Source organism: Arthrobotrys flagrans (assembly GCF_004000055.1).
Source record: "Arthrobotrys flagrans strain CBS H-5679 chromosome Unknown unitig_9, whole genome shotgun sequence".
Taxonomy (NCBI): domain Eukaryota; kingdom Fungi; phylum Ascomycota; class Orbiliomycetes; order Orbiliales; family Orbiliaceae; genus Arthrobotrys; species Arthrobotrys flagrans.
In genome coordinates, this window is record NW_027137551.1 from 3,276,464 (window position 1) to 3,294,583 (window position 18,120).

The window sequence follows — 18,120 nt, forward strand, 5'->3', positions numbered from 1 at the left end:
GGGGAAAGAAGCAAATTCTTGACCACGCATGGAGTTTATGAAACAGTAACGCAAGGCTGGGTTGAACACACTGACAAAGGGCATGTGTAACATTAAAAGAGCCCGTGGGGGTTAAGCAGATACGAATACATCACGTAATATATAATAAGAGCCTAGCCTGTATCGTACATGTGATTCTCCGAGGAGAAGGGACGAAACCAAAGATAAACGAACGGACGGACCGGTGCGTCCAGAATCAATCGTACATACCGAACAGCATCAAGCGTATTGGTAGGTTGGGCCGTTGGGGGACTCATTACAAAGTGTTTTCTTCATCCTCCTCACAGCAAACTCTCACCGAGTGCGCATCTGACCAAGCTACATCCGGTCCTTACCGTCTCCGCGACCTCCCAATTGTCCGGTCCATCATCGTGTGCCAGAATACTGGGGTTGACTTCTACAAGATCCATGGCTACCAGTCTGCCTGTCTGGTGAACAGCCTCGCAGATAAAGTCGCCCTCACGGAGTGTCAGACCGCCTCTAACGGGCGTGCCGGTGGATGGAGCGCTAAAAAAAGATCACACTCGTTAGCACGGAGTCGCAGGTAAAATTCAAGATGACGGGAGAGTGACATACTGTGCAGGATCGCAAGCATCGACATCAAAGCTCAAATGAATGGGAATATCGTCTCCGATATACTCCAAAGCCATATCAACCACCCGTCCGATCCCATGACGATCAATATCGTGCATCGAGAAGGCTTTGATCTTGTTCTCTCTCAAAATCTTCTTCTCGCCCGAATCCACGTCTCGGAGACCGATGTATACCAGTTTGTCAATTGGAATGCGGTCTTCCTCTTTAAGCCAGCCGAATATATCGTGCGAGCAGAGACCGGTGAGGAAAGCAACGGGCATGCCGTGAATATTTCCCGATGGAGAGGTCTGGTGGGTGTTAATATCAGCATGGGCGTCAACCCAGATCACAGCGAGAGGCTTGTTGAGTCTCTCCCTGATCGCCTTGGAAACACCGGAGATACTGCCGATAGCGATCGAGTGATCACCACCGAGGGTCAAGACGAGCCTTCCCTGGGAAGCATGTTCGTATGTTTGGGTGTGAAGTTTATGGTTGACGTTGGAGCAGCTCTGAGGACGCTTCATGTTGTCGACCGTGGGGTCTTCTGCGAGGATTTCGGTTTCATAGTTGTGGATTGTGTTATCGTGGTGGATTGTGTATCCTAGCTCCGATTTGACATCATCGAGGAGACCGGCTTCGATCATGGCCTTCGGGCCACCGTCGACGCCGGCTTTGGGCTATTTCGATGAGGGTTCACGGTCAGTATCATGCTGAGCTTTTCGCGGCCGGTCAGAGGAGCGGCTTGATTTACCTGACCACCACTGAAGGCGACAGCGACAACACCGAGGTCATTTTCCGAAGTGAGGAATCTGGAGGGCACTGGGGTAGAAGACATATTCGTAATGAGTAACAGCGCAATTGGTTTTTTATTTCTGCGAAGGAGAGGTGAGATGTACTAGCTAAAGTATAGAAGAGAAATGGCACTGGCAATTGGCAATCGGCGGTGAATTATATATTCTCGGAGACGGACGTCAGGACCTGGAAACAGAATTCGCATCAGCACCCACACGGTCACCATGCATTGCAGAGTCTGACCTCGAACACAGCGTTGCATTTACAAAAAAGGAAAGCTGCCATGCGCATGTACCCCGATCTGCAGCGCTCTTTACATAAGATCTGATAAAATTTTTATCAGGGGCCAGCAAGGGGTCAGATCTAATCTGAAGAGAAAGAGCAAGAAAAAAAAAAAAAAACATGATCCGCATGTAGCCATTCGGGGTGTCAATTACGCTTTTCGCAGAATTGGTGACATCTTTGATTCTCGGTGAAGTGACAAACCAAAGTCTAGCTGCCATTGTTGGCTTAGGCACCCCGGAAATGGCCTGGCATGCAGGCTGCAGAAGCGGGTCGCAGGAATCACCGCATGCAGCGGAGAATAGCTATCACTGGGCAGCATCATAGATCACGATGTGATCTCGTGGGGGGAGTGTTGGATTTGTCACATTTCTCGGAACGTGCAGAATTGCCATTGCGGTTGCGGTTGCAGTTGCAGCTTTCGTGATACCGATCAGACAGATGATTACACTCAAGAGATTAGAACTTACGGCTTGTGATCGGTACGAGGCTGGGTTTGGGGCCGTTTGTGGGGGAAAAGGTAGATTATAAGGCTCTTAAAGTCGGACTGGATGGGTAAAGGGCTAGATTGCTCGCAAAGTACACCGGATTTTCAAGGCGGATTTCGGTCGGGATATGAGATGTTCGAATTTAAAGAAGACGTGAACTCCGTCCAGCTTCGAAGGGAAACCCGTCGAGCTTAAATAGTAGCTCCCGTCCTGCCAACATTCTTCGTGGCCGCGAATCTGACCGGAGTCCTCTTATCTGTTACCCGTCACTATCCATCCGTAGTACGAAAAGAAAAGAGCTCGCATTGTCCTTCTCCCAAGCCCCTTTCGAGAAAGGCCGCAGGCATCGATTCGGAGTGTGGTGGAAAAGGTTTCAAAGGTATTCGGTTGAAGTTGTTTTTAGGGGAAGAGCGAGTACTTGTATCCCACATATACGAAGTAAGAATCGCGTACACCTGAACTTAGGGGAAATGGAGGCCGGGAGCTTTATAACAAGTGGCCGACTAGGACAGATATTGTGTGTCAACGATTGAGTTAGTACGTAAGAGCTCCGGCCGACCGGGGGGTCAGACGACCGATGATAGGGCCTTTACCAGTCCGAGGAAGCTACTCGAGAGGTTTTTTTCGTCTTTTCTTCTGGGTTCAGCGAGAAAAGACAGGATATGCATTTCGCTATCAGGATCCCTGGCGGCTACTTGGTTAGGCCCAGTAGTTTCACACAGGTACCATGCGTGAGCTGCCGCAGATACAGCCGCCGAAAGGGAAGGTCGATGCCGTGTATCTTGCGATGGAGAGATGGAGCTAGTGCTTCGAGCGGTTAGCAGGTAGCTCAGCCAGACCCCATGAGATGAGACGAGATGCGAGTTCTAACATCTCGATGTTCGATCAAGATGGCGTCCCATCGTTAGTTTCTATAGTGTCCGATACCATGAAAGCTAAGAGAGCGGCGTATTCGACACCCCGTCAAGGTATAGATGAATGGGTACCAGTCTGAACGATGGATTGGAGGGGCAGCAGGTATCCTGTACCACAGCCTTCCGGTTGGGACAGCTCGACAACACATTTTCGACCACAGTCCAACCCAGGCCGCCTCATATGCTCAAGCTTATGAATGGGAGGCGAGGAGCAATATCGGGCACATTAGCTTCTTTACCTCGAATAAAGTTACCTGAGAACATCTCCATTTTTTTACATTCCATGCCATCTCTCTTTAACATTGAATTCTTTTTTTTACCGGTCTATACACCATTATGAACTATGGAGGACGGCGCCCCCCAGCCAGGGACACCAGCAGTCGAGATTCTCCGTCCCGGGTTACCAACCGGCGACAATCAGGAACATCACGTCTTTAATACAAATCCGGTCCTCTCTCTAGCTGATATTTTCCGTTACATAGCCGCCAAAGCTGCAGGGATAGATATCAATCATTCCGATCCAGACGCCTTACCCGATGGCTGGTTACATGCACCGTCCACGAACTTCAAAGTTAGCGTTGAGAACAATTACCTCGAGCCGTTTGAATACTCCGGCCACAGGGTATCAGTGCTACATCTTGTGTACGCCCTGCTAACCTATGGGCTACAACCAAACATTTTGGCTCTGGAGCTATTGAAGAAGATGTTGAAGAGTCGAAAGGTTGGAGAGTTGATGAGGGCGTATTTTAGGATGAAGGGAAAGCCGGTGAATGGTCAGGATCTACGACTTCAGTTGAAGATAAATCGCACTTGGGAAGAAGTTGTGGATGGTCTGTTCGGAGTGGTTGCATTTGGACATGAGATGAGAAGATGGGCGATGAGATATTTCGCTGGACTGCTTGTGCCGAGTAAGGTACCCTTTTCACCTGTTCCTAAGCTTACGGGATTGATTTTTCGGATATTCGATCCTTGCTCTTTCCGTGGGTATGGAATATTCACAAGTGGTATACTAACGTTCATGGTTTCAGTGGTGGCAGCGAAGGGCACACCGTCGAGCAGCGGGACCGCAGCTGGGAATAAGACACAAGCGGCGTTACGGGAGCTGGTAACTCACCCAATTTCTCTACAAAGAAACATACCAAACAGGGAAGGAGAAGGATCGTAGACTGATATGATATGGTGTCCAGTGTTTGAAACGGGACGGCCATATGACGGTCATCGGACGGGTCTGGAACCGATCCTGGCCAAAAGACGTCGTCCCGCCACCTCGGACCGAGTTATGGGACTACGGAGCCTTAAAAGCTTGTCACATCATACCCCACGGCTCGCCAGATAGTCCGAACTTACGAGAACTACTGATAAACTTCTCGGGAGATTCGTTCGTAGTGGATATGATTGATCACACGAGCAACGCACTCATGCTGACGACGCAGTTCCACAGCTCGTTTCGAAGATTCGAGTGGTCGATCGAAGCCAAGCTTCCGGATGAAACGAAAAATGATAACGACAATTGGATTTATGTTTTTAGAAAGTTCAATCCTTGTTTACCAAAAGCTTTGGACCGGCACGCTGATGGGGAGGAGGTGTTCTTCGGAGGGAAAGATGGGAACATACCGAGTCCAAACCCGGAACTGCTGAATGTTTATACGGCACTGGCGAAAGTAGCGAATGCATCCGGGGCGGCGGAAGCGATAGATTTGATATTACGGGACGAGGAGGAGATGGGGGGGAGGGGTCTGACGGGGAGGAAAGTCGGACGGAACTATATTGTGCGGCAGCCAGAGCGACCATCGACGGAGTGAATTTATAGAAAATACAAACCCTTACGATTTTACCATACCATACCATGCTTACAGTCCGGGATCTGTATTTTGTTAGCACTATTCGAGTTAGTCGGTCTGATACTAATATAAGATTAATTGGCGGTGGATGTTTTGTATTTGCATTGCACAGCCTCAGAGACAGCCGCCGTTACATTCGAAACCCGCGACGCCCCTGCTGCACCATTCGAGTCAGGAACATACTCTGTAATTAAGCACAGACGAGGTTGTCAATACCAGATACTTAGCCTGGCGATTGATAATTAAGCGGGTCGGGTGAAGTGTTAAAGATCCTTCAGCAGCCGGGCCATATTATTACGGTGACAGATCTGACACCTCGTTCCTGACCTGTCCGCCCCGGCCGGTGTCACTTCGCTACCTCTTTCCCCCCTTACTTCTTCCTTTCTTCTTTCTTCGTATCAACCTCGACCTCGACCTCGACCTTCTTCGATCTTCGCATCTTACATATACCCTTCCCGATCGCCTGGTAGGACGGCAGCTGCACCAAACATGTCAAACATGCAATGCTCCGTCGTACAGCTCTAACATCAGCTTCAAGTACTGGTACTTCCTGTCCGATGGTCCCCGCTAACTACGCTACCACCTGTAATACAACGACTACTACTTCCCACTAACCTAAAATCGCCTCGATGACGAGCACAACCTACGCTGCCAACGGCTTTCACGAGCCCTTCAACACTCCTCAGAAACAAAAACGCTACAGTACTTCTACCACTGCTTCCGTTGGCACGAATACCGAAAAACCCGACGCCGCTCTTCGTGCTGCCACCTTGAGCTTCTCTCCTCCCTTCAGCCGTCAACCATCCGATGAAGCATCGTCATCAGCTTCTCCCTCCAAGGCAAACGGTACCGCCTTGATCGCTGCGCGAGTCATCGGTACCGGCAATTCCTCGCCAAGGGCGGTAGCGCAGAACCCCTCCGACCATCGAAGAAGTCTGTCCAGGAACTCGAGTTTTGACCTGCTGGCCCCTTCTAATGTCCACGGCGGATCGCTGAAAGCCGCCCAGCTGAGCGTCAGCAGGCCTCCTTCTACTGGATCGGGCGCCGTGTCGCGTGCGAAATCTTACAACGAACTTAGCCCTCCATCTTACAAACCCGAGCGGTCCAATTCCGAAGATGTGTCTTCCGGGTATACACCCGTCGATGGTTCCTTGATTGCTGCGAAGCTGAGCGCTGCGAGAAAGGATGGTACGAAGGGATTGCCGGCTCCCGCCGCCATCGCTTCGAATCGAACCGATACATCACCCCCGAGCCTACTCGCTGCTGGACTCGCCGTTTCAAGGTCTACCACACCAGGTGCTATGGCGAATGCAACCCAACCGGAGCGCGATCAGGAACCGGATATCCTGCCTCCCGCGGGATCCGTCAACGAGGCGAAGAAGAGATTTCTACAACAAGTGGATGCGGCTGAGGGTGGACTCGACAATCCCGTTCGTGGGCGGAGGAGCCTGGAAGGGCCTATGCGGTCGAAAAATTCGGGGACTTTCTTTGATACGCCTCCTACGAGCACGGTCAACATATCACCGCTTTCTGCGGCAAAGCTAGCTGTTCAGCATTCCGGAAGAAATGCCGGCTCTGCCGGGCCAGGACCCAAAATATCAAAACCTCGACAGCCTTCTCCCATAAAAAAGGAAATCAAGCGTGATATCACACCGACAACCTCTCCGGTATCCGCCCAAGCTCCCACTCCAGTCGCTCCGCCACCGAAGCCTGCGATCTTGAAGAAACCGACAATACAAAACATTAAAATCACACAGACACCTCTCCCATCGACGGTTCCTACATCTCCCAAACCTGGCCCCAAACCTGTAGCTCTTAAGAAGCTCACCACTCAAGAAACAGGCACACCTCCCCCGCAGCCGATAAAACCGCTGCCGAGAAAGACACGACCTCCCAACAGGAACAGGTCATCGATTCCCGATGCTGCTTCCCCAACATCAATCAGTCCGAAGGCGACCGCTCCGGTCGAAGCGACGTCGACATCCAAAGTAGAAGAACCCACGGAGAAAGCGGCGGCACCTCCCCCGCCCCTTCCTCGAAATACAAAACCTTCCGCCGAAGCTCCCAAGCCGGTTGAGCCGGTGCCTACCCGGCGGGACCCTCGCTTGATGGGTTTCAATACTGTCAAGTTACCTCCTCCGACTGCTAGCCAGCCAATCGTCGAACCCATCAAACAATCGCCCACTAAAACAAAACCCGCACCGAAATCACCCGTAAGACAAGTCGCACCCCTCCCTCCCAAGCCGACGTCGCCTACCAAAGCAGTCGAACATACCAGAGCAGCAGAGGTACCCATCAGGAAGCCAAAGCCCGAATTACCCGCACAAAAGACATTCGTAGATTCGATCGTTTCACGACAGCCACAATCCTTGTATAACGTGAAAGAGAAGAACGTATCCTCCTCGACTGTTTCGTCACTCCCACCACCTCCTGCGACGACGACTTGCAAAATCCCATCGACATCAAAATCCACGCAACAACTACGACCGAACCTCACCGGCCCGGATTCGACGCGCGCTTCGGTACGCCCGACACCTAGTTGGCGGGATGATACGTACGATGTCGTGCCGGCGGAAGGTGTCATCAGACCTTCCCACACCGGCGACTCGCTCCACCATGCCATCCTCGCATCCTCGCTGGCATCTTCCCGCGCCGGATCCCCCGTGAAATCCAACCCTATTCCGCTACCACCCCGCCCCAGTGCCGTATTACGCACTACGATGCGAAGCCCGGACAAATCACAAGACCGCGACAACTCCCCGCAGAAAAAGAGCCACAACCTCCTCAGCAAGAAACACCCGAACAAACATAACGAAGGCGCCCGAAAACGATGGCGAGAGTTCGTTACCGAGAAGGAAAGGAAGCGGTACGAAGGCCTTTGGGCTGCAAACCGCGGGTTATACCTTACCGAAAAAATGTTCGAGGGAAGACCGGATGCTCAGGGGAAGAAACTACATCAGGACGCCGTATGTGCTGTGGTAGTGAAGGACCTGTGGAGTCGCAGTCGGCTGCCTGTTGATATCTTGGAACAGGTATGGGAATTGGTGGATAGGGGTCCCGAACCGAAGTGGTGGCTGACGAGAGACGAATTCATCATGGGACTCTGGTTGATCGATCAGAGTTTGAAGGGGAGGAAGCTACCCGGAAAGGTTCAAGACGGGACGTGGGAGAGCGTAAGGAGGGTGGGGATTGTGCTTAAGCCGTACGAGGAATTGGGCTTGAAGGAAAAGAAAATGAAGAAACGGTAGTACCGTTTCTTTGTAAAATTCCTTTTTGTGCAGAATATACCCGTCTCGAGGGGGTCGGTCTGCCTTTGAGCATGGATTTTGGCGGGCGGGTTTGTTATCTGATAGACAGCGAGCTTTGTGATTCTTTGGATATACTTTCCGGGTAATATTTTGTTACAATAGAATAATAATAATAATAATAATAATAATATATATTTCTTCACAATTAAAACTCTTCTCCAAGTTGCATCTCGAGATCCATATTTCTTACCTACGAAGGAAGTTCGGAGGGTATGATGTTGCCGCATTGGAATTTCAAGGTGCGGATGCCGCAATGGGGCACGTCGACAAGCGAGCCCAAATTTATTTTTTTGCGACAGCCAAACCTTCAAATTCTCCACAGAACTACAACCTGCACGCACCCCTCCACCTACCCACCATGGCCACGGATTTCGCCTCCCTCGGAGTCAAACCATGGCTCGTCACATCCCTCGGAGCCATGGCGATAAAGCGCCCGACACCCATCCAAGCTGCCTGCATTCCCGAAATCCTCAAAGGTACTTTGCAAACATCTCCGACGGCTCGGATGCACGCATCATCAGCTGATTGACACTTCGACAGGTAAAAACTGCATCGGTGGATCGCGTACGGGTTCCGGGAAAACGGTAGCCTTCGCGGCTCCGATCCTTCAGATGTGGGCCCAAGACCCGTTCGGTGTCTTCGCACTCATCCTCACGCCGACGAGGTACGTTTCCAGTCCGCTCCCTCCAGCGAAAAAAAAGGTCTCCAGCTGATATACGGTACGTAGGGAACTGGCCCTCCAGCTGGCCGAACAATTCACCGCCCTCGGTTCCCCCCAAAACCTCAAACTAAGCCTCGTGATCGGCGGCGTAGACATGCGCACCCAAGCCATCTCCCTTTCCCAAAAGCCACATGTCGTAATCGCCACCCCGGGCCGACTGGCAGACCACATCCGTTCCTCGGGCGCCGACACGATCGCCGGGTTACGTCGCGTGAGAGTCGTCGTGCTCGATGAAGCGGACCGACTTCTCGACGAAGGATTCGCGGAAGAATTGGTGGAATGTTTAAGCGTCGTTCCCGACCAGTACGGTGACAAAACCAAGGGGATTCCGGCCCGACAGACGCTGTTGTTCACGGCTACGGTAACGGAGAGCGTCAGGGCGTTGAAGGAAGGCGAAGGACGTGCTCGCGAAAAAGGTGGGAGGGAGGTATTCGTCAGCGAAATCGGTACCGATGCGTTAGCCGTCCCGCCGACGTTACACCAAAGCTACATTTTCAAACCGTCGATGGTTCATTTGGCTTTCTTGCACACTTTGCTTTCCACGCCCGGGAACGTTAAGAAATCGACGATAATATTTACGAATAAAAAGGCCACAGCGCGGTTACTTTCTCATACTCTGAAGCCGCTGGGGCATAGGGTCACGCCCTTGCATTCCGACTTGTCGCAACGGGAACGGACGGATTCGTTGGGGCGGTTCAGAGCCGGTGCTGCGAGGATACTCATCGCTACGGATGTGGCGGGTAGGGGACTCGATATTCCCGAAGTCGAATTGGTGATAAATTTCGATGTTCCCCGGGATCCCGATGATTACATCCACAGGATCGGAAGAACGGCCAGAGCTGGGAAGAAAGGTGAAAGTTTGACGTTCGTGGATGAGAGGGATGTACTGCTGATCAAGGCTATCGAGGAAAGGGTCGGGAGGGAGATGGTGGAGTATAAGGAAGAGGAAGGGGTTAGTCTGGAGGGGAGGGTGGTGAGGGAGGAGTTGAAGAAGGTCAGCGAGGCGAAGAGGGTGGCGATGTTGAATATCGAAGAAGGGAGGGATGAGAAAGGGAGGAAGAAGGGAGGGAAGAGACGGTTGGAGAGTGGTGAGGAGGGGACGGGGAAGAGGGTGCGGTAGACCGATCATAAGTCTCGAGACTACCGTGCGTGAGGACTTGTACATTTTGGATTGGAGTTTTTTTTTTTTTTAGCGCGTGTATAACAGTTGGGCTCGTTTCTATATAATTTTAGGGTAGATGCTGGCGTTTTGGGGTATATCTACATCGTCTCGTATCCGCACCCGTTTAGAATCTACCCGTGACGATCGATTGCCTGCTTCTACACAAGCGGTGACCTTTTACATTCAGACGCTGGTGATATGCAAAACACGATTCCTCGACGAGAGCTATCTATTTGTCTTTCGAACCATCTACTACCTTCTCCGTCACGATATCCTTTTCATCGTCGCTCTCACCCCCAATCTGCAATATCTCCAACTCCTGCGGCGTAATCTCTTTCGGCACCACAGCTTCCTTCTTGGCTTCCGCTCCCTCTTCGGTTTCCCCTTCCTTCTCCTTCTCGGTATCATTGCCATCCAAACTGGTCTTAACCTCTTCCCCCGCACTCCCCTCCTTTAACACCAAGGGAATATCCACGCTCTCCAAAACTAACACCTCGCTAACCACATCACCCTCCTTCGGCAACGCCCAATCCGGCAGAGGTGTCTCATACGACCACTTCCCTTCTACGCAATTATACTTTTTCGCATGCAAGTATATCCCCAATTCGTGCGCTCCGGGGTCGGTGTACAGCGGCGTATCGCATATACCGCACGTTTCACCGGACATTCTCTCCGCTTTTCGTTTTTCATAGTCCGCTCTAATCATCAGAGTCAGCCAATCCTACCCACATATAGCAGAGGACGGGAGGGCGTACACCAACTCATCATGATAAGCCACCGCCTCCGCAACCTCCTCCTTCCCCATCCTCGACAACCTAGTAATGATATCCTCATCATCGCCTTCCCCGCCGGCCCCCAAATTCGGACCGAACACTTTTCTATTACAATAAATCGGATCGTTCGCAATCGGATGACCCAGGAACTGTAAATGTACTCTGATTTGATGCGTTCTCCCGGTGAATGGTAGGCATTGTACCACGCTGTAATCCTTCGTCGGGTTGTACGATCGTCGACGGAAGAGGGTTTTGGCATGTTTGCCGTTGGCTTTTACACGGTTCAGACCGAGTTTTGGGGAGATCGCTAGGATGGGTTGTTCGACTACCACGTCACCTCTGGATTTATCCGGTTGATTTGTTAGTTTCGTACGATAAGGTGGGAGGGGTGTTCGGGGACGTACTCTGGGAATTTGCCTTTAACCATGGCTACGTACTCCTTCTTTATCGTCCGAGTTTGTAGCTGTAACATCATACTCTTTGACGCTTCTTTGGTCTTTGCGATGAACATCAGTCCGGACGTGAGCCTATCCAAGCGATTGCACGCTATTCCTCGTCAGCCTTTTTCTTACCGCTAACGCCGACAAAATATATATCGAGGAAAACCATACGCATGGGATTCCACCCCCCCCTTTCGAACCTCATAATCTCCACGACACTGTTGTAATGATACCTCCCGGCAGGATGAACGGGCATCCCCGCAGGTTTGTTAATAACAATCATATCGTCTGTTTCACAGACTATCGTTACCGGTTTATCGGTGACGGGAGGTTCGTGGCGGTGAAGGGTATGGGTTACCACATCCCCGTTTCGAATGATCTGGTCGAGCGAATGGGTGGGGATCCCATTGATCGATATCATTCCTGTCAAAACGGCGTTTTTCTATATTTTCTCACCCATCTGGATAAGGTTAGCGATCGGTCCTTTCTTAAATTCAAACTCACATATTTAAATACTTTGACAGGAACTCACGGACGTAATACTCTTGAGGACGGTCTCTGAACTCTGTCCCGTAGATTTCAAAAATCGTTTTATTCCGCCATCGTTCTTTACAGTAGGTGTTATACGTGTAGTGGTAGGGTTTTACACGCCGCATGCCGCCTTCGAAGTACCATGGTGGGATCGATGGGTTTGCGGGGGTTATCGCTACAGCCGGTGGCTGCGGTACGGACTCTGACTCCGGCAGGGCGGTGGCCATTTTGTATAGCTGCAGAGCGAGCGCAGGGGGGTGTCGGACGAGTAGCGACAGGGTGGGGTTGCGGGTGAAGGTTAACAGTTTGAGTAGAGTGAAACCGGCGGTGATAGCAGACCGGAGGGTCTGTATCTTTTTCTCGAAACCGTCGCCTCGATCCGTATTCGTATAAATGCGAGTTTGATGTTGTGGATATCGATATCGAGGTCGTAAGAAAAATTATATCGATATGAAATGACTCCCAAGCGGAAGGGTTTTTTTGTTGTTGCGCCGACAAAAATGCAACATTTCTTTTTTCTTTTTTTTTGCGATGCCTTTCTTGGGGAAACGACAGCCGAGGTTCAATTTCCATGCCTGGGGTATCGATATTGTTATATAAGTTCCTCTCTTTCACCCCTCGAGGAGAGATATCATGTAGAAGGCATCGTACGGAAGTTCGACTTGTATTCCACACATCCAAACCTCATCATGGCGTTAAAAGCGCGCTTGCGCCAGCACTACAAGTACTTCCTGAACGACTTCCAAACACGATGGTCCGATAACGATCAATATGGGTATTAGATACCTTCCTCCTTCGTATTTCTAAAAAATGATAGCATACATGTGCTGAATATCATTTCATACTTAGCCACGTAAACAATGCAATCTACTACCACTACTACGACACGATCATAAACCAATACCTCACCACGAAATGCTCCCTGATCCCCACCAAATCCGCATCGATAGGACTCTGCGTCCATTCTTCAAGCGATTACTTCAAGCCCGTCGAGTTCCCAAACACGCTAGACTTGGCGCTTGCGGTCACAAAACTGGGGAAATCGAGTGTTACGTACGAAGTTGGAGTATTCGAATCCGGGAAGGAAGAAGTTTGCGCGGTTGGGAAGTTTGTGCATGTGTTTGTTGATAGCGAGGGGAGGAGGCCTATGGGGATTCAAGGGGAGATCAGAAGTGGATTGGAAAAGTTGGTTGTTGAGAGGGGGGATGGGGCGAAGTTATAGTTCTTTACTCTCTTCAGGACGATCTAGTTTACTGTCTTCACGAGGGTAGTTTCTTTTCTTGTATTAATATGGGAGGATTTTTTGATCTCATTTCGAACATTGGAATAGTCTTCTATTAGCGGGTAGTATAGGATAAACGTCTAAGGGTTCGCCTTTTTCGAGGAATACAGAGGTATGTGTGCGTGGTGACAGTAGTAAGACTTCCCATCCGGACGAAAAAGAGAAAAAAAAAAAAGGGTAAAAAAAGTGAACCCTTGGAGGAATGTGTAAGTGCGTGTGTGTCAATCCGAATCCTCGAGCCTCGAGACCGGGAAATGTGTGCCGGAGTTCCCAATTATATAAGAAAATGCGTAATAGTAAAAAGGAAAAAAGCCGAACAAGATGGGGAACGATACAAAGCCGTGACAAAGACACCGTGGGAAAAATGTACACGAGAGAGGTTTTAGGAGGGAGGGAAAAGGCGTAATGGTATTTCGTAAAATAAAGGTCGGGTACATGAGAAAAAGAGGAAACGCCGAAATTAAGCAAAGCGATATGCTTATACGTCGGTGGTGACCCTGCCCTTTGGATTTGTGACCTTGACACCGAGAGCCTTGGCCTTGGCGATGATGTCGATCCTCTTTCTCGAGCTGACGGCATGGGAGATCCTGCAGCGATATTAGTATGGATATGAACGATTATATTATAATGTCGGTGAGAGGAACGTACTCGGCAGCGAAGGTGTGGTTGTGCATGAGGAGGAGGTCAACGTCGTTGACGTTGTGGACGAGGAAAGCCTTGTGGCCGGAAGGCGTCAAGTGTCTGGTCTTCTTGTTGGATCCGTAACCGATCTATCCATCCAAAGATTCCGCATATTAGCGTCCCATCCCCATCATCTCGGATCGTTCCATCGCAATGGAGGATCCCGGATCGAGCTCGTAGTCTCCGGAATAGAATCAGTAGGTAATGTACCTTTGGCATGGCGGCCTGTCCCTTGAACCGTCTTCGGACGCGGTTATCGATACCCTTTGGTTTCCTCCATGAAGCATCGACGCACTTGAAGCGGTCCGACTGGTGTCGGTTGAACCTCTTCTTGTCTGTATGATCCCCAATTTCAACCCGTCAGCATTTCTGTTCTCCTTTCATTATATTCCCATTCTCCGTGTTTCCATTTCAAATCTCCAGGTTGATCTCTTTCCCTTTCGTTTTCCGCCTCTTTACCGGCTTCCATCGGTTCTGTCGGGAATGTACTACATACGCTTCTTGACGATTGGGACGTGCTTGACGGAAGTCATCTTTGCAAAAGTAGCGTCGTTAGCTTTCGTTTCAATTCGTTTTTCTTTCAAAAGTCGATGCCGGTCGAGAGGTACGGTAATACCTTGGATTATATTCTATTTCTTCTGGTCGGAGAAGGGTTATCGATGATGTTACTGGGCGGGATTTGTCGTGATATGTTGGGAGTCGATTTGGGAGGGCGAAAATAGAATTTCGTTGTGGACCAGGCACTTTCTGGGGCCACCACACGCAAATTTTGGGTCTTGGCGCGGATGAGGGTTTTGAGCCCTCGCCTGGGAAGACGTCTACATCCGGAAGGTTGGGTTCGGACAAACGCTGTCGCTTCAACGTCAGGACAACACAGAACCCTTCAAACTTTAACACACTTGCGATATCCGATTTCTAGGATTTTACTTGATAGCTTGGGCCATGAAGGAGATAAAAGTGGAGATGAATAGTGTACTAAATTACTACTACATGCACTATCAAGGTATCATAATAATAATGAAAAGGAAGGAAAAAACTTTTTATAACAGGACAGGAAGAATGAGGAGCCGCACCGAAGGGACCCTTTGAAAGCAGGAAATCATGCAACTATGCACCGTTCATGCCCTCCCTCCCTTCTCAAATGCGCAAATTGGAACTACGAAACCCAGAACGATAAAGACGACCCAGGAATGGGTCATTAACAAGGGAGGAATAGTAGCGATGTTAGGGAATAGTTGTTTTTCACCAGGAAACCGTCGTCATACTGGGGTGGATCAAAGACAGCGAGGAGGGAGACGAAACGGCAAGAACGGAGAAAAACAAAACAAACAAGCACGGAAAGAATGCTTTTCTAGTACTACGAATTTCGAATAATAGATGATAATATCACACAATGAATAGGAAGGGGAATAAGGGAAACACAAGATGCATTTCGAAGGACATGACACTGGGCGTTAAAAACAGGATCAAAGTTCTTTTTTTTATCCTGCATCCAACATAAAATATCATTCATACCGAGGAAAAAAAAAAAAGAGAACAGACAACCCCTGATTCGCCTTTTGTGTAGTAAATGTGACTAAACAAAAAGATAAAAGGAAGAAAGAGATGTAGACGAATGATGGGAGGAAGGCGATACGAAAGCGTACACTGTCACGACAATGTACGAGAGAAGTGCGGCGGTGCCTTCGCATCCCGGTAGAAGGGATCATGGACAGGGGGGTTGGCGAGTCGTCAGCTGTAGAAGTAGGAGGGTGCGCTTTCAAGGTTATCATTATGCGAAAAAAGATGCAAATTCAGAAAGGTATTGCGGGGGACGATAGAAGACAAAGGCGTATCCAGACGTCTAAGCCTTTCCATTAGCACCGCGACCCCTCTTGACTGTGGACCACCCCTCATCTTCAAGCTGCTTGGTAGTTTGGTCGCTGGGGAGCGAGACCTTGGGGGTAGCCTTGGCTGGTTGCTTTAGCTCTTCCTTGGTTTCGGTGGGTTCTTCAGGGTCAAGCTCAGCTGGGTTGACGTCATCAATGTTATTGGCAGCCGAGGCTCGTCGGAGAAGATCGAAGTTGCGTGTAGCATTTGGAGTTTCGGGTTCGCCCTCTCCCTTAGCTTTCTTCTCAGCCTTCTCAGCCTTAGCGGCTTGAGCGGCTTTCCTTTCCTCCTTAGTTTTCTCTTCCCTTGCCTTTCGTTCGGCGGCCTGCTTAGCTTTCTTCTCCTCTATCTCTTTCTCTCGGGCGCTGGTATCAATAGGACGAGCGGCGCCGAAGGGGTTTGACTTGGATTCAGAATGAGATGCTGGCTGATTGGCGTCAACCGGTAGAGCCTCACTTCTCTTCTTCAACTCGAGCTTTGGTCGAGTGAGAGGTGCGCCAGGGCTCGGAGGTGGGACGTAGCTTCCCTTCGGGCCGGAAGGTGGATGAGCCCCCTTTGGTGGGTGGGCAGGAGAGGGTGGAGGGAGGGAGGGTGTCTGCGGTTGTTGCTTGTATTGCTCCTTGAGTTGGTCTTCCGGGATATCAGGTTTAGCTCCTCGGCGCCATTGGTTATCCTTCTCGGCAGCACTGAGAACACGCTCGGGTGGTGGAGGTCGGTTATACTCGCGTCGAGGTCGCTCAGGTCTCTCCGAACGCTCCTCGCCTTGGAGAGATGGCTGCCTCTCCCTGTCGAAGGGATTGACGGCGGGAGACTGTCTCCTGTCTCTTCGATCGTGTCGCGGTGGGCGTCCTGATTCGGATTGTGTGTCTGTTGGTGTTGGTGGTGGAAGAGGTCCCTTTCGCTCCCAGTTGTTGTAATCTCTGAACTTGCCATCGCCTTCATTGTGATGGCCGTATCCGCTGCCACGGCGGGAGAAGTTGTCACCGCCAGACTCGCTAGCGTTATCGTTGTATCTACTATTGTTACGTCTCATAGGGGGGGCCTCGGCTGGCGGAAGAGGTCCAGCGCGGCGCCAGGTATCAACATTTGTGCGATCATCCGCTCTATCTTTCGCTATATGTTTAAATGTTGCAGATTAGCATCCGTTACAGGCTAATGATTCGAAGGTTTCAGCAACTTACGAGGATCGGCAACGCTGATTCTAACATTACGTTGACGGATTATTCCGTTGTTGAGGTCGAGGGCTTTCTTGAGGCCGTCCAGGGTATGGAATTCGACATAGCCAAAACCCTTAGGACGGTCGCCAATTCTGTCACGAACAAGTCTTACATTTGAAATATCGCATTGGGCGAAATAATCGGAGATATCATCCTCGGTGGCATCGAAAGAGAGGTTCCCGACATGAGCTGTGAATGGTGGCTTGGTCGGAAGAGGGAGGTCGGGGCGACGAGAGTACCGTTCTTCGCGGTCTTTGAAGTTTATAAAAATTAACAATTGGTCTCAAATGTTATGTTGCGTGGTTGGAGAAAGGAGGACCGTTGGATGCTTACCACCTCCGAATCCACCGAAAGAGCCGGTACGACCGGAATTCCCATAGTCACGAGAACGGTTGCCGTAACCGGTTCGCTCCCCTGTAGAATTGTTAGGGATATGTTGGCTGGAACGTGGTGTCAATGTCGGCACTGGGCTAAAATCACTCACCGCTAGAGGCTGTAGAGGTCGGTTAGCAGCCGAAGAAACAACGAGATCTGATCGAATGGATACTTACGAATGGTTGGTATGTCTTCCATCTCATCGGCCCAAGACCCATATTCTTTAGATTCCTCGTCGGTCAGCATCATCCCTACCAAATTGATATTCCAGATGAAGGTTGATCTTACGGTCGTTGTTCAGGAAGTCACCCAAACTCATCTTCTTTTGATCTTTCTTTGGCCCTGCATAGCAAGATATATTATTAGGCTAGATTCTCTGAAAATACAATGTCGCATCGATCGGTCCGGGAAGGAGCATCTAGAAGCTGTCCAAGAAGGGAAATAGAAGGCTATGATGACAATGTACGACCCTCGGGAATCGAGGGGGATCCCGACGATCTCGTGGCTACTATTTTTTCCTTTTTGAAAGGACACCTAAAGGCGACGGTGGAGAGCTGGGAATGGAACTATCCTACCCATAATTGCGGTTTAAGATTGAATATCGTCTACGGGAATATGTAGTCGCAAGCGATCGAGAGTCAATTGGAATTGTTCTGCGAAAACAGTCCCGGATGGGATGGGCGGTTAGCAGGAGCTGAGGAAGCTGTTGGGGGTGTGGCCAGGCGATGGGAGCTTCGGAACTAACAGGTGAGAAGGTACGGTGACAGCTACGGGAAGCTTCCTGCAGGTGTCGGAAGGTGAAGAGACAGGAAGGGGAGAAGGAGGATGAGAC

At 50.3% G+C, this 18,120-nt stretch overlaps 8 protein-coding genes across 8 annotated transcripts; 4 read left to right on the top strand and 4 right to left on the bottom strand.

The window, feature by feature from the left end:
• Positions 1–320: 320 nt before the first annotated feature.
• Positions 321–2,480, bottom strand: DFL_006315 (uncharacterized protein; the record flags this gene model as incomplete). Its single annotated transcript, XM_067635715.1, has 7 exons — positions 321–546; positions 616–1,289; positions 1,364–1,431; positions 1,509–1,535; positions 1,579–1,590; positions 2,157–2,176; positions 2,461–2,480. The coding sequence occupies 7 exons, from the start codon at positions 2,478–2,480 to the stop codon at positions 321–323; spliced, it is 1,047 nt and encodes a 348-aa protein (XP_067490116.1).
• A 951-nt stretch (positions 2,481–3,431) lies between these two features.
• DFL_006316 (uncharacterized protein) lies at positions 3,432–4,890 on the top strand (the record flags this gene model as incomplete). The annotated part of the gene is made up of 3 exons (XM_067635716.1): positions 3,432–3,996; positions 4,117–4,193; positions 4,276–4,890. The coding sequence occupies 3 exons, from the start codon at positions 3,432–3,434 to the stop codon at positions 4,888–4,890; spliced, it is 1,257 nt and encodes a 418-aa protein (XP_067490117.1).
• A 668-nt stretch (positions 4,891–5,558) lies between these two features.
• On the top strand, positions 5,559–8,177 carry DFL_006317 (uncharacterized protein; the record flags this gene model as incomplete). The annotated part of the gene is made up of 1 exon (XM_067635717.1): positions 5,559–8,177. The coding sequence occupies one exon, from the start codon at positions 5,559–5,561 to the stop codon at positions 8,175–8,177; it is 2,619 nt and encodes an 872-aa protein (XP_067490118.1).
• Positions 8,178–8,595: 418 nt separating this feature from the next.
• On the top strand, positions 8,596–10,078 carry DFL_006318 (uncharacterized protein; the record flags this gene model as incomplete). Its single annotated transcript, XM_067635718.1, has 3 exons — positions 8,596–8,713; positions 8,778–8,901; positions 8,965–10,078. The coding sequence occupies 3 exons, from the start codon at positions 8,596–8,598 to the stop codon at positions 10,076–10,078; spliced, it is 1,356 nt and encodes a 451-aa protein (XP_067490119.1).
• Positions 10,079–10,349: 271 nt separating this feature from the next.
• DFL_006319 (uncharacterized protein) lies at positions 10,350–12,091 on the bottom strand (the record flags this gene model as incomplete). The annotated part of the gene is made up of 5 exons (XM_067635719.1): positions 10,350–10,818; positions 10,876–11,232; positions 11,298–11,439; positions 11,505–11,775; positions 11,870–12,091. The coding sequence occupies 5 exons, from the start codon at positions 12,089–12,091 to the stop codon at positions 10,350–10,352; spliced, it is 1,461 nt and encodes a 486-aa protein (XP_067490120.1).
• Positions 12,092–12,553: 462 nt separating this feature from the next.
• On the top strand, positions 12,554–13,086 carry DFL_006320 (uncharacterized protein; the record flags this gene model as incomplete). Its single annotated transcript, XM_067635721.1, has 2 exons — positions 12,554–12,639; positions 12,714–13,086. The coding sequence occupies 2 exons, from the start codon at positions 12,554–12,556 to the stop codon at positions 13,084–13,086; spliced, it is 459 nt and encodes a 152-aa protein (XP_067490121.1).
• Positions 13,087–13,624: 538 nt separating this feature from the next.
• On the bottom strand, positions 13,625–15,599 carry DFL_006321 (uncharacterized protein; the record flags this gene model as incomplete). Its single annotated transcript, XM_067635722.1, has 7 exons — positions 13,625–13,733; positions 13,795–13,916; positions 14,038–14,052; positions 14,123–14,162; positions 14,324–14,360; positions 14,444–14,456; positions 15,474–15,599. The coding sequence occupies 7 exons, from the start codon at positions 15,597–15,599 to the stop codon at positions 13,625–13,627; spliced, it is 462 nt and encodes a 153-aa protein (XP_067490122.1).
• Positions 15,600–15,670: 71 nt separating this feature from the next.
• Positions 15,671–17,867, bottom strand: DFL_006322 (uncharacterized protein; the record flags this gene model as incomplete). Its single annotated transcript, XM_067635723.1, has 7 exons — positions 15,671–16,809; positions 16,878–17,165; positions 17,247–17,327; positions 17,398–17,406; positions 17,465–17,509; positions 17,577–17,630; positions 17,864–17,867. 7 exons carry the CDS (start codon positions 17,865–17,867, stop codon positions 15,671–15,673), a joined length of 1,620 nt encoding a protein of 539 aa, XP_067490123.1.
• Positions 17,868–18,120: the final 253 nt, after the last annotated feature.